Below are 14,732 nucleotides of genomic sequence, written 5' to 3' on the forward strand. Positions count from 1 at the left end.
CAAAACATGCCAACATAATTAAAAGGGACGCTCCTTACACCTCAGATCAATCATGATCTGGCTAATCCACCTTGCAAATCATGGCTCGCAATACGGAAGAACTTTGGCTTGGACACAACCGAGTCAAGATTTCTGATGGCGGCTGTGGCCGCAATGTAAACCATCACAGACCACACCACATCCAGACAATGGAGGGCTGCCTCCTTCGGTCTCTTCGGAAAAGGGCAAAACAATATCCTTATTTAAGTGGACCCAGACACCTCTTTAGGTAAAAAGGAAGCATTTGGGCACAAAACCACTGTGTCCTGACAGTAATAACCACAAGAAAAGCCTTATTGTAGACAAGAGGCATAAAATAAACTTCCCAGATTGGTTCAAAGGGTGGCTTTTGGAGGACCAAGAGACTGGGCTAAAACTCTCAGATCCTTGGTCTCCCCTGTTGCAACAGCACAATGCTTGGGACAGTAGATAGTGACCATAGCTTGGTCAAATTGACCTCTCCTCTGTTTTTTAGAGTACTCCATAATTGCAGAATCCCGTATAGGATACTCCCAGCCACCAGAATTGGAGCCTTTCATCACAGCGCCCTGTCCCCTGAAGGTATAAACTGATTCAGATGGTTACCGCAAAGCTCCTGGAGCTGTAAATGCCTTGTTAGGCAGAGGAGACCCATTCAGAAGACAGACATTTGCCTTCTGTGTTTTTGGCCACAACACTTTGAAGAATTTTGCCTGCACCTGTGCGAAATGGCATCCACAGCAGTGCTGTAAGACGACAATATTGCAACAGCACCCTGAGAAGGCAGGGATACCAAGATGGCACATGTACCCTAGACCAGGCAGGAGTGGCAAAATGGCTGCCGCACATGTGTCTAAGCACATAACATGGCATTTGCGCAACGTGGCTTCAATACTTGCTTAAAGTCAGTCCTGCTGAGAGGAGCAAAGTGAGACGGTGCCCTTTTTAAAAGGTGCTTGCTTCTTTACCCGCATGATGAGAAACAATTACCCCCAGATGCACATGCCTTTTAATAGGCCAGCACCTGACTCACTGTACCCTGGCCTCAACCCCAGAAAGAGTTCCTGTTACTTCGCCCATTTCAGTCAAGCCTAACCCACCAGCTCCACTCCAGTGAGGGTGGCATTCTTCACGAACTGGGCTCCCACACAGGTAGACATCAACCTTAGACTTGCAGATGCACCTGTGGTACCCAGGCGTATGGCCTTTGTGCTGGGCCCAGTGCAGTTGCAGAATTACAGGCCAGCCCATGCCCATCCTTGTGCATGATTCAGGTTACAGTCCCCATTGCCCAATGCCGGGGGTACTGATAAAAAAAAAACCCTTTTGTTGCAGTGGTCTGGTGCAGTTTTATGTCTTATTTTTATAGGAGATTCACTGTTCCTGCGAAAAACAACCTTCTTTCCCAGAGAGCTGCTTCAATCACCTGAGGATCATATGGTGGGAGGGGTTATAAGAGGGCGTGTCAAAACTGAGTGGCTTTGCCAGTATCCAGTCATCTGAAGGTGCAGAACATATAATCCTTTCCTCATAATTGAGAGCCAGTCCTTTGTGCTGTATGATAAACACAAAGACTTAATTACCTTATACTCAGTTGCTCAGGCAATCGGCACTCACTCTCTCTGATGCTCCAGCGTGTGGTTGGGCCTTCGGCATCCTCAATTACAATAGAGGACTGTTGGTCCTGTGTTGTACATGATTATGTTGCAACCACCAGCTGGAGAGCCAAAGAGAAGATGTTTTGGAGGACCAGTCTGTAAGAGTGAAGAATTAGGCAGGAAGTTCATTTTCCTGGTACCCCAGGCAAAAATTAAAATGTAATCCTTGCAATGCAAGGGGAGCCTCACTGCACAGGTAGTTTTTTTTTTTTCAGTTCCCTGGAGTTCAGCTTTAAAGGGTTTGCAACCCCAACACTTCCCATCCTGATATGTGCCTGCTGTACCATGTGCTTGTATTAGAACGTATCCTTTCCTCGTTGTATTGCTTCCTTTATGTGAAATCCTTGGTGTTGCTGCCAGTCCCTCTGCATTCCTATTACAAACTAAGCAGGAGAGCACACTGTGGTCAGTTGTATTTTATTTTTATATCTATAGAAAAAGGTTTGCCTTTCATTTCCATTTTAAACTTAATGGGTTGTTTTACAAGGTGATCGTTTACAAGCACTTTAAGCAAGACTAATTCAGCCTTACAAGCACCTTATGTGTCTCTTGTCTCTACATCTTCTCTACTCAATCTTTATCTGTCCCTGCTTCTTCGAGCTTGTCCCACAGTACAGTAAATGTCGCCTTCAGTACTGGTCAACGTTAAAGCATACTAGTGCTTCTTTTATATTTGTTCTTTGCCGACTTGGTGGGCCCATGATTGTTTATATTTGAACATCCTAACAAGCATATTTGAACCTCAATTATAGGGTGATGCTTGTGCTGCGATTTGTACAAATTCTGTCCTGTACGTTAAAAGTGTAAAATTCCTAGCAAAAAAAAAAAAACAACTATGATAAACCTACCTTCTCCTCTTTACGCCTATCTTCCAATACTTCATCTTCATCTTCTACAAGACCATCTCCTTGGTATTTGTCATGGGTCCATTTTGGACTGCTTCCAGACTTTTTGAAGGGAAATCGTCCCCTTCCACGTTGGAAGTTGCCACGACCCCTTGCTCTTCTTGCCCAGTAATCCACTCCATCGTCTCTGTCATCATGCTAGATGAACAAGCCAAACCCAGATTATTATGCAGCCATACACATGCATCCAAACCTTATGAAGCATACAGTCATGGTCACTAAAGTATTTTCCTCTATATATTATTACACAATGGAAGCACTAATTGCTTAAGCATTTGTAGGAAAAAGAACCTTCAACTACAGGACTAAGCTATTTCGAGCCCAGCTGACATTGCATTTTATATCAGTATTAAATACCAGGAGCATCAAAACTAATGTCCAAAGTCCATCAGTTTTTTTTTTCTAGAAAGCAGCCACAGCCGAAAGGAAAAACCTGCCTGCTACCAGAATGGGGCAAAGAACAACCTATGTTTTCTGTCTGGAAGCTGTACTCTTAGACATACTGCCTGCTGAGTCAGAACAATAGCTCTGCGTTGAGACAAGGCTCATGCTCCCTGCTGACTGGAGAGCTCTTCCAAGAGGAATTCCAGACTTCTGCAGAGAGTTCAATGTTTCCACACCAACAGCAAAGGTCATTGTCTACAGCATGCTGGTAGGGGACAGGCTTTTCTACTTGGGCTGCTTTCTGAAGAAAGCAGACTTAGAACACTTTTGATGAACTTGGAATATATTCAGCGGATTTTAACTTAATTTGGGCTTTTACATTAGGAGTGTTTATTTCTTGGCTGAACGTCTTGCACCGCACACTGTGCAGCTCTGAGAACAGAATACCTACATGTTTGGTGTCAGCAATAAGAAAGCAAAACAATGCATTTTATATTACATTTTTACTACCGGTAGTAACAAATGCTAGATAAAAGGTTTCCTTTTAGACTGCTTGACATGGACACCATTTGAGACAAAAGTTTTTCACCCCAAAAACGTTAGATCAAATTCTTTCAATTATTATTAGCTTCAAGCTAGACAATCCAATACTTTCAATAAATACATATTAAAGTTACTGGCCTCTAGGTTTTAATAAAGTCTGAGCTAAGATAGCTGCTCATCCGATATTAACGCACTGCATTTTGGCTAGTCTGTTCATGCAAAGGTAAAGCCTCAAACACCCACCAGGAAGTATTTCTTGCTTTTAGGGGTATATTCTGGATCCCACTCCTCCTCTTTAGGACGCTTTTGGAAATTTGGCGTTGTATTCACAGGAGCAGAACTTGTCCCAGCAAACACCCCTCGTGCACGACCTCTGCCTCTAATTCGAAACTGCTAAACAATTGGTTTAATTGAGGGAGCGTTCAAAATGGGCATAGACAAGTTTGGTTGATTTACTCATTACAATATATCGTTTATTGACAAAAAAAATTAATAAAAAAAAAAAAATTGATGCACTATAAATTTTATATATTTAGAAATGGTATGCGTTTTTGCGCTTTGAGCACAAGGAAAAATACTTTTTGGTGCATACATTTTATTCTAATACCACAATTTCCAAATAAAAAGCCTAGAACGTTTTGTGTATAGAAAACACCATTTTTATACCGGCATACCTCTACACACTGCAATTAATGCTTCTTTTACATTCGCCTACTGTTTCTCCCTGTTAAGCTGGCCATACATGGTTAGATAATGGTTAGAAGAAAAGCGTTCAATACTCTTGATCATTCGATTTTCAAAACGTTGGTGGGCTAATTTTGATTCTCAAAATACAAATTTTTATGCCCAAAAAAAAACCAAACATGTCAGATTTTAGCAACTAAATAAACGATTTTCAAAACATTAGTAATGGAATTGATTGAAAACAATTTGAGCAAATCTACAGTGCATGCACCGGTTAAAATTTTACCCCGCCTCGTGTAATCGATTGACAAAAACAGTTTAGGTTAACATATGTCGATAATTGGGCAACATCTATTATTACAATGATGGCGTTATCCCATGTATATTCAACAGATTTTTTTTTTTTTTTTTTTTAATTCCAACCATTTTGGTCAACCGATTTTCTAACCGTGTATGGCCAGCATTAGTCTGCTTTGAAACTTCAAAAAGCACTTTGCATGGGTTGAGTCAATTGGAAGATAGCTTAACCACTAGAGTCCCAGCTGTCGTTTTAAAGCTGCACAAGAAAAATTAGATTTTTGACTTACCGTAAAATCAATTTCTCTGATGTTAATTGACAGACCGCTCCTGATTCTTCCTAACCATTGGGCTATACTGCCCCCTACAGGAGGATACTAGGCAGGAAAAAGCTTGACTAAGTCTATGGGCAGTCCCAGGGGGTATACACCCACTCAGCTACAGGCACTCCGTTTTTGATACAAGCAGTGTCAGAAGAAAGCCAACGCCACAGAGAGGTGGGTGATGTGTCCGTCAAACATCAGAGAAATGGATTTTACGGTAAATCAAAAATCCCATTTTCTCTTTAGTTAATTGAAAGACACAGCTTCTGATTCTTAACCATTGGGATGTCCCAAAGCAGTGTTAAAACATGAGGGGGTGGGAAAACAGAAAAAAAAAAATTCCCCAAGGCTAACCATAGCCAACCAGGTAACAGAGCTCAACCATAACCAACTGGAGCTCACCTGAAAAGCCAGGTCCTCAAAAAGCAGCCAGCAAAACCTTGCCGCAAAAAGAAGCACCCGCAGGTGCCAACACAACCACTTTACAAAAAACTTTGTAAAAAAAGTGTGCACCGACAACCAGGTGGCCACATTTCAGGGTGTCTGACATTTGGTGGAACCAAATGTCAGACACCCTGAAGAAAAGGTACGCACCAGGGAGTGTTTGGCCAAAGGTCGTTGGAAAAAAAAACTGCCAAAACCGGATATCTGGCCCTTGATGGTACTCAAGGCCAATTTTTGTTCAACCCCCCGTTGAAGGAAGGTTAAGATCCGATCCACCGAGAAGGAACGAGAATAGACTCCAAGAGACTCGCACCACATAATGTACTTCTAGTGCCTCCTTGGTGATTGACAGACAACGGCGGTGGCATTGCCCAAATTAATTTGTACTGGACACCCCTGAAGACAATTGTCCAATGAGCCAGACAAGGTCTGATCGCTCAGAATTCCAGTACACTAATCGGCAGTCAGAGTCCAGACCCCCGAGCCCGCCGGTGCTGAGGACGCCACTCCACCCGAATAGGCTGGTACCCATGGAGACAACCGTCCAGTACAGGAGGAGAAAGATTTTCCCTGTCCAAGTGCCAGAGAGCGAAGCCATCTCTCAAAACCGTGGATCCTTGACTCATTTCACCAGAAACACTTTAGCAGAAATCTTGTGTAAACAGAAGCTGAATTGCCTCCTGCAATGTCTGGAGTTTTTCCCGAGGAAGAAACTCTGGCTGAGGCAGTCAGACCCAGATAGGCCATTTCTTGTGGACAGACCAAAGCAGACTCCTGAATGTTCAGGCTCTCACTGAACTCCCTCAGAGTTCGCAGAGCAATCTCCAGTTGTCCATCAGAGCAGTCAGACTCTGCTCGCAGAAGATCGTCCAGAGACCCAAGTACCGCGATCCCCCGCTGACTCAAAAGAAATGCTAGCACCGGGGCCAACATTCCTGCACCTCGGGTCTTCACAGAGGTGGGACCAAAGTTCAGAGCCACAAACTGATAATGCTCCTCGTCCACGGCAAAATGGAGGAAACGCTGGGGACCAGCACATATTAGAATGTGCAGGTCGGCGTCCTTGATGTCCAAAGAAGTGAGAAATCCCTTGATGTAGGGACGCCACTACCATGTGAATGGACTCCACGTGGAACTTCTGTACTCGCACAAAGCAGCTTAGTGCCTTGAGGTCCAGAATTGGACGTACCTTGCCTTCCTTCTTGGGGATTGTAAAGAGGTTGGGGGTAAAAAAAACCCTTGAAAATGTTCAGAAGTCGGAACAATGACTCCTTGAATTAAGTTGTTCACTGCCCGAAAGAGTCCCCGTAAGTGATCTGGGGACAAGTGCAGGTTGGAAGGGAAAAAACCTTTCCGGAGGACAAGACCGAACTCTATCTCGTAGCTCGACGCCCCCCCCCCCAGATACTGGTGAGGGCGCCCCTTCATGCAGAGGCAGCCTTGTCCGCAGGTCTGGAAGAGCCCACTCGTGGCTTGCCAGACCAGGTCCTCTTGGAACCTCTGGTGGAGGCCCTGACTTTTGATCCTTAATCTTCAGATTCTGAGAGACGATGAGGCCGCTCAGGAGTGAAGGAGAATGGCCAACATCTACGACGGGGCTCCTTGCTTTTGGTAGCCTGCAGGAGAAGAGTACTCTTCCACCCCGTGAGACCCTTAATGATGTCATCCAAGGAAGCTCTAAACAGGCGACCTCCTACAAGAGGGAGATCAGATAAAGCCTTCTTAGAAGTCTAGTCCGCAGACCAGCATTTCAGCCAGACAATATGCCGGAAGACCACTGCTGATAGAAATCGCCGAGAATCAAAAGGAGCCGCATCCAAAAGAGGCATCACAGACAAACTGTAGCCCCTGGACCAACCGATCTGCCAGCTCCGCAAAGACAGGGGGAAACTATTCTCCTGCCAGGTCCCGGCGTAACAGCTTAGCCCACTCGGTCAGATTTCTCAACATCAGGGGCAATAGTAATTACCAGCCTAATTGACGAACCAGCCACAGCGCACAGATGGCAGCCCAGAGCATCAGTCCAGAGCATCAGCCCTCTTATTGGCTGGACCTGTAAAAGATCAGGGACTCCTCAACCAGGATGAAGATAACTCAATTTGACCTTGAAACTAGCGAGTCCACTACAGGTGGGACTGTTCACCTTTTATGCTGTAAACCCTCATAAGGATACGGCAAGCAAAAAACGCCTAGCAGCCACTGCGTTTTGGACAACCCTACTGTTTGTCACAATGTTAAGGTAAGCAGAAAGAGGAACACCCTCGCCGCTTTGGAGGGCCTATGGGTGCCAAAAGGAACTGGTGCCTCCGACGTGACATCAGCTGCAAACCTATTTTTAAAGTTCAACGCACTGACACAAACAGTGCATCCACTTGCACCTATTTAAGCATGGCTAGAGGACCAAAGCAATCATCCGCACTATCTGAGCATTCAGGTTGCATGGACACAGACCCAGTAGTGTTGCTATATACTGAGCTCACCCCGAAAACCTAACAATCAGGGGAGGCAACCCACTGCGATCCGGCAAAAGGGGACGCCGGCCAAGGGTCCACAAATGGACCACCTATTAGACCACGTAAAAAACAGGGGGGGGGGGGGGTTCGCGGCCTTCCGAGCCCTCCATAGAGTACATAATAGGACATAGCCCCCTTAAAAGGGGGCCACCACGACACGGAGGAAGGGAACCCTTTCTAAAACAAAGCAGGTGCCCCACACAATAATGGTGGCAAAACTATCATTAAAAATTAAAGCACCCCCACAGTGCCACCCGGTCCAAGGGAGGTGCCAAGCGGACCGCAGCCCAAATTTTTGTGGGGACCCAACCACAATTGCACGGATCCCCACCCCGGCAAATGTTTAGAGTAAGAGTGGGGGCTAAAGCTACATGCACTGGGGCCGCCCCCCAAACGGTGGCGCCCGACTTGGCCGAATGGCCTTGTAGGCCGCAGATAGCGGCCTCAATTTTTGGGAGGGCATCCAGCTGCCAGCCCCAGCAAAGCCCACCATCGGGGGCAGTGGAGGGGAAGGCGGATGCCAAAAAGGTAGGCAGTGGCTTCAGCCATCCTCACAGGGGCCGTCCTACATAGATTCCAACGAGTAGGCCGCAAAAAAAAGTTGCGGCCTAAATTTTCTGCAGGATACAGCCGCGTGAGGCGCGTACCCGCGGCTTGTAAAAACATCTGCTCCCCCAGCCCCAACAACCGCCGCAGGGAGCCCAGAGGACAGCCCTGCCCTAGTCACCAACCCCCAGGATGGCAGGAAACCCTGCTCAACCCCCCGTTGCGCACCAGGAAAACCTAGTCAGCAGAAACTTTAACCCGCCCCCCTTAAGAGCATGTGGCAACGCTAGCTCCATCACCTTACCCAGGGTGGTGTGCCGAAAGACCCACAGTGACAGAAAATTTTAGAGGGACTTGGAGGAAGGGAGGGGAAAACCCGGGGGTCCCACCATCCCAGGGAGGGGAAACCCGGGGGTCCCACCATCCCAGGGAGGGGCCCATGTCTACCCCAGAACCCTCCAGGGGTAGATGGGACACACACACAGCTACTTACCACACCAGGAACAGGGTGGGCACTGCTCTGGACAGGCCAACGCTCCGTTGTGCTGTTGGCCAAAAGGAAACGCTGCAACTCAGGCCAAAGCCAGTTCGTATGTGCCCTCGCGAGACATTTAACTAGCAGGCAAGCCCCCGTCCAGTGGGCCTGTGTCGCGGCCGACCTAGCGTGGAGCTGCAGTCTGCAGCACTTCATTGTAGTTCTCACAGGAACAAAATAAGAAAAGATATATAAAAAAAAAAAAAATCAATTTCAAATGAAAGAATTGCCAGGACCAGAGATCACAGCAAGGAACAAGGTCCTTACTCTTGACTAGGAATTTTTTGGTTGAGCCAGATAGACTTGTGTCTTTTTTCAACCTTACTATGTAGGCAGAAAAAAAAAAAAAAAAAAAAAGTGCCCATGGCTGAGAGTGCATATAACCCCTGGGACTGCCCATAGGCGTAGTCAAGCTTTTTCCTGCCTAGTGTCCTACTCCTGTAGAGGACAGTATAACCCAATGATTAAGAATCAGGAGCTGTGTTCGCCAATGAACAAAAGAAAGTGGTGTTTTGCCCCAGTGGAGTTTTAAAAAAGGTGGATAGTCTCAGTGGCTCCTGCGGCCCCTGCCTTCCTAGTGCTGGGACCTCCAGCTGTCAGGGACAGCCAAGGTCCATTGCCAAATCAAGGAGCTAGTGGACTTCTGATTCTTCATAGCCATGCGGTGTAGAAGCAAACACTTCAGTGTTAGGTTTAGAGTGTACCGAAATCCTGAGTAAAAAGTCACCTGTAGTACAAAAGCTTGGGCCCCATTCACACGGGCAGACCGATTGAGTATGTCAGTTTTTCAGATGGACCCAATTGGACCCTCCATTCTCCTTTATGGAGCGCAAGATGTAAATGGACTTGTGTCAGTTTACACCTGCTGACATCCAATCCGCTAGACAGATGGGGATCCATTCCCCATCCATCTAGCGGATCGGATGGCAGTCAGGTGTAAACAGACAAGCAATCCGTCTATATTCGACCATCCAAGAGGGGGCTGCGTCTGTTCTGCATAAGCATCCGCCTGCTCAGCTGGGATTACCAGACAGATTCCCCGCTGGGCAGGTGGAGTCCATCCCATGTGAAAGGGGCCTTACAACTCTATCCTGCTTCTCACTACAGCAGTAGATATTTTCCCAGGATGTTGGATGATCTGGCGAACATTTGCATTTACGGTGTAAGAATTAAATGCTCATGTAGAGAGAAGGCAATGTTAGGGCTCTTTCACACGAGTGATCCGATCAGATCCGCCTGTCAATTTTTTAGGCGGATCTGATCGGATCCTCCATGCAGCTCTATGAGACACCTCCGCTGACACCCGCTGCCATACGTATCCGATCTCGTCCGTGAAATCCGGACGGATGGAAACCCTATTTTTCCATCCGTCCAGGGATCGGATGAGAGCGGTCCGCTCTCATCCGATCCCCCATAGAGAGCAGCGGGAGCTGTGACACCTCCCTCTCCGCACAGCAAGCGGAGACAGAGTTGTCATCCGCCGGCTCAGCGGGGGATCGGCGGATCGATCCCTGCTGAGCAGCACGGATGCGCTTACGGAGGCGGACCGTGTGAAAGAGCCCTTACTCAAATTTTTAGCAAACAAAATTGGTGAAAAAGTTGCCGTTGTGCTATTCTGTGTCCTCATCAACAGCCTAGCACACAGGGCTGTCAAGCTTCATCGCCTACCTCCTGGCATTTTAGTGCACCCAGGAGGGACAGGTTGCAGCGAAACACTGTACTGAGTGGTACTGGCTCTTTCACACGGAGCAGAGCGCATGTGAACAAGTGTCATCCGCTCCGTATGTCCGCATATCATCCCATCTGTTTGCGGATGATATACAGACATAATGTATGTCTATGGGGCATTGCGGATGTCAGCGGATGACACCGCTGACATCCGATTTTGCATCCGTTCTGTTTTTTCCAAAAAACGGAACAGAACTGAAAGGAAGAAAATCGGATGTCAGCGGATAGTCATCCGCTGACATCCGCAATGCCATTGACATACATTATGTCCGTATATCATCCGCAAAAAAAAAAAAAAAAATAGGATGATTTACGGACATGCGCAACGCCCATGTGAAAAGGGCCCTAAGGCTCCGTTCAGCCACTTAGAAAGAAGGAAGCCCTGTTTAACCACTTGACCTCTTGGTACCTTTTCACACCTTAGGGAACAAGCAGTTTTTACATTTACACTATGGGCCTATGCTAAAAGCTGAACCATGAGAAACTAAAAAAAAAAGGCTTTCCTTGCAGGGGGGCTGCCCCCGCATTGCAAAAGTTAACTTCATGTTAAGTTTGGGTAACAAACAGTATTTTTACTTATACAAATTTTCACTCCCTCAGCAGACAACACTACCCTTCACTCCAGCATTGCACTGGCCCACTGCGTCATCACATTCAATGCAGGCTAGTGTCCCTGAATTGGTCTTGATGATGTCAAAGGACCTAGAACTGCTGGAGTACAGAGTAAAAGAGGCTAGACATAAGTTAACCCCTGCAGCGCAGAATGTTTTTTAATAGAGCTTGGCTTTAAGATATCAAATACATATTTATTTTTTCCAGGCATCTATAGAGGAAAGATGGTTATCTTTTGATTTACATATAACACTTGCAGACTATTTAGAAGGGTCATTTTACACAGAACATTTTACCAGTCTCTCCTGCAGTGTAATACATAGCAATTCTCATCTGAGGGAGAGGAGCAGGTTGTAGGAGATGTGTCCTAAAAACTGACATTTAAGACCTCTCAGATGTTTAGTGTCCTTAACTAAAAGTGGTTGTAACCCTTAAAAAAAAAAAAATGCTCCTGTTCCTTTAAAGCATGATCTTTAGCATAGTGCTTGTGCAGTGTAATTTGTCCCATTCTAGGTTTTAAAATACCTGGTTGATCCTGCCTGTTCCCGTGTCCCCCTATGCCCCTATGTGTACTGACGACGGTAATCATGGCTTCCGATTCATGATTCCGTGATCCGTTAAACCACTTCCGGACCACCCACCATTTACATAGCTACTTTGACTTTAAAAACACTGATACAGATAGCTGCCATAACCCTGGCATTTTCTTACAGTCGGAGGAGGTCCTCTTTCACATAAAAAGTGGTCCCAGCAGCAGGTTTGCTGCACGATCACTTATGGGCAGCAGGAGAGGTACCCATCCCCCCTCCCGCCGCTTTCCGGTCATTTCCCATGCTTACCGGAGTCGTCGGTAGCAGGGAAAACTACCCGATCCCCTCTGGTGCTGGGCAGGAACTTGAGTGAGGTCAAGATGGCCCTCTCGACTCTATGCCCTTGAAAGGACCGGAGCGACGACAGGCGGCGTTTCCGCCCAATGGCCTTAAAGGGCTAAATTATTTTTTTGGATGAAAAAAAAATAGATATTTTTATTGCTTTTAAGTATAGATGTGAGATCAGAGGGCTTTTTGACCCCAGATCTCACAAATAAAGAGGATGTTTACATTCCTAGTAATAGGAATAAAAGTGACTTAAACATGTTTCCTTTTTTTTGAAGGGAAAGTGCAAAAAAAACGGAATTTTTGTAAAATCTTACCTGTAAAATTCCTTTCTCTGAGTCCTCCGACAGTCGCCGCCTCTTCATATTCGTCACTAATGGGGGTTATTGACCTTTGCTCCGTAGGAGTAGCTAGGCAACAGAATATATTAATATCAAAGCTTTTAACATATCCCACCCCCAGGGGGTGGTCCCCTCAGTCAATACCTCCCTGCTTCCTGCATACCAACTCAGTTTCAGTAGAATAGCAGTAGAGTACTAAACAAACCCTAAAAGAGAGGCGGGGGCGGCGACTGTCGGAGAAAGGAATTTTACAGGTAAGATTTTACAAAAATTCCGTTTTCTCTTACGTCCTCCGACAGGACGTCGGAGGACGTCCCACAGAAGTGTGGACATGAGTGGTGGGAAAAAAAGCAGCCGCGCCTAAAGCAACGCAGTACCCACATCAGAGAAAAGGAACCTTACCAAAGAGAACCTACTGGGCAACAGGAAAAAACGTGCTCAACCGGAGCAACAACCCAGGAAAAAACAAGTAACCCAGGGGTAACACCCCCCCAACAGCCAAGGACCCAAACAAGGGACCCTAAGGCACTGCCGCACTAAGAACTTTGCGGCCAAAAGAAGCATCTGCCGATGCCTGAACATCCACCTTGTAAAATTTTGAGAAAGTGTGAACGGACGACCAAGTCGCCGCCTTACACACCTGGGCCACAGAAGCCTGATGACGATAGGCCCAAGACGTACTCCGAGACCTGGTAGAGTGCGCCTTCACAGGAAAAGGAGGAACCTTCCCCTTCAAAGCATAGGCTTGCACAATGGTCTGTCTGATCCATTTGGCGACGGTAGCAACCGACGCCGCCATGCCCCTCCGAGGTCCCTCAGGAAGGACAAAGAGAATCCGACTTGCGAAAGGATTTTGTCGATGACAGGTAAACCCTGATCGCCCTAACAACATCCAAGGAATGCAAAGCCACCTCCTTCGGATGCTTAGGCTTCGAGCAAAGCGAAGGCAGAACAATATCCTCATTGAGGTGAAATTACGAGATCCTCTTCGGAAGAAAAGACAAGTTAGGTCGCAAGACCACCTTATCCAAGTGAACCACCAAATACGGAGACTTGCAGGACAAGGCCGCCAGCTCAGACACCCTGCGAGCCGAAGTGATCACCACTAAGAAGGCAACCTTCTTGGACAAGAAGGACAACGAGATCTCCCTGATATTTTCAAAAGGAGCACGTTGCAACACGGACAGAACAAGGTTCATATCCCATGGAGGTAAAGGCTCCCTCCTAGGAGGGGCCAAATGTCGCACCCCTTGAACAAAGGTGCTAACCAAAGAGTTAGACGCCACAGGACGTTGAAAGAGAACGGCCAGCGCAGAAATCTGACCCTTAATCGTGGCCAAAGCCAAACGCTGGTCCACGCCCGTTTGAAGGAAAGCCAACACTCTCGACACCGAGTACCAGCAAGGGGAATACCCCCTGGACTCACACCAGGCAAAGTAAGCCTTCCAAGTACGGTAGTAAATCTTCCCGAAGAGGCCTTCCTAGCCTTGATCAAAGTGGGAATGACCTCGGGGGAAAGACCCCTATCCTTCAGGACCTGGCTTTCAACAGCCAGGCCGTAAAAGCCAGCGACTGTAAAGCAGGATGGAATATCGGTCCTTGAGACAGGAGATCTTCTCGAAGTGGCAGACGCCACGGAACGTCGACCGCCAGATTCAAGAGGTCTGCGTACCAAGACCGGCGAGGCCAGTCCGGTGCCACCAGAATCACCGTTTTCGGTTCCGACGCCAACCTGCGAAGAAACCTGGACAGCAGCTGAATCGGTGGAAAGGCATACATCACGCGATACTGATGCCAGGGCGTCACTAACGCGTCCGAGGCGTCTGCCCGAGGACCGCGCGTCCTTGCCACGAACCGTTCCACCTTTTGGTTTAGACGAGACGCGAACAGGTCCACATCTGGGGACCCCCACTTTGCGCACAACATCTGGAAGACATCCGGGTGAAGGGACCATTCCCCCTGGTCCAGGGTCTGGCGGCTCAGATAATCCGCCTGCCAGTTCTCCACCCCCGGAATGTGAACTGCCGTTATCGCCGGGACGTGCGTCTTGGCCCAAGACAGAATTTCGGCTACTTCCCGAGCCGCCCGGGCACTCCTGGTGCCCCCTTGGTGGTTGATGTAGGCCACCGCTGTGGCATTGTCCGTCTGTACCCGAACTGGACGGCCCTGAAGCCTGTCCGTCCAACGCAGAAGACAGATTTATGGCTCGCAATTCCAGAATGTTGATCGGAAGGGAGGATTCTTCTTCCGACCAAGTTTCCTGGGCGGACAGAATGCCCAGAACACCACCCCAGCCCGACAGGCTGGCATCCGTGGTGATCACCAT

At 47.5% G+C, this 14,732-nt stretch overlaps 1 protein-coding gene across 4 annotated transcripts in view; it reads right to left on the reverse strand.

The window, feature by feature from the left end:
- Positions 1-14,732, reverse strand: part of BCLAF1 (BCL2 associated transcription factor 1) — an 84,778-nt gene that overhangs the window by 14,054 nt on the left and 55,992 nt on the right. For 2 of the 4 annotated variants that reach the window (XM_082249714.1, XM_082249713.1), the window contains exons 10-11: positions 3,752-3,901; positions 2,525-2,719 (exon numbers count right to left, since the gene is read on the reverse strand). In XM_082249714.1, the coding sequence (XP_082105840.1) occupies positions 2,525-2,719; positions 3,752-3,901 (345 nt within the window). The remainder of the gene's footprint in view (positions 1-2,524; positions 2,720-3,751; positions 3,902-14,732) is intronic. The other 2 variants (XM_082249715.1, XM_082249716.1) reach the window with 2 other exon arrangements.

This window comes from Pelophylax lessonae (genome assembly GCF_965119305.1).
Source record: "Pelophylax lessonae genome assembly, chromosome: 3".
NCBI lineage: Eukaryota > Metazoa > Chordata > Amphibia > Anura > Ranidae > Pelophylax > Pelophylax lessonae.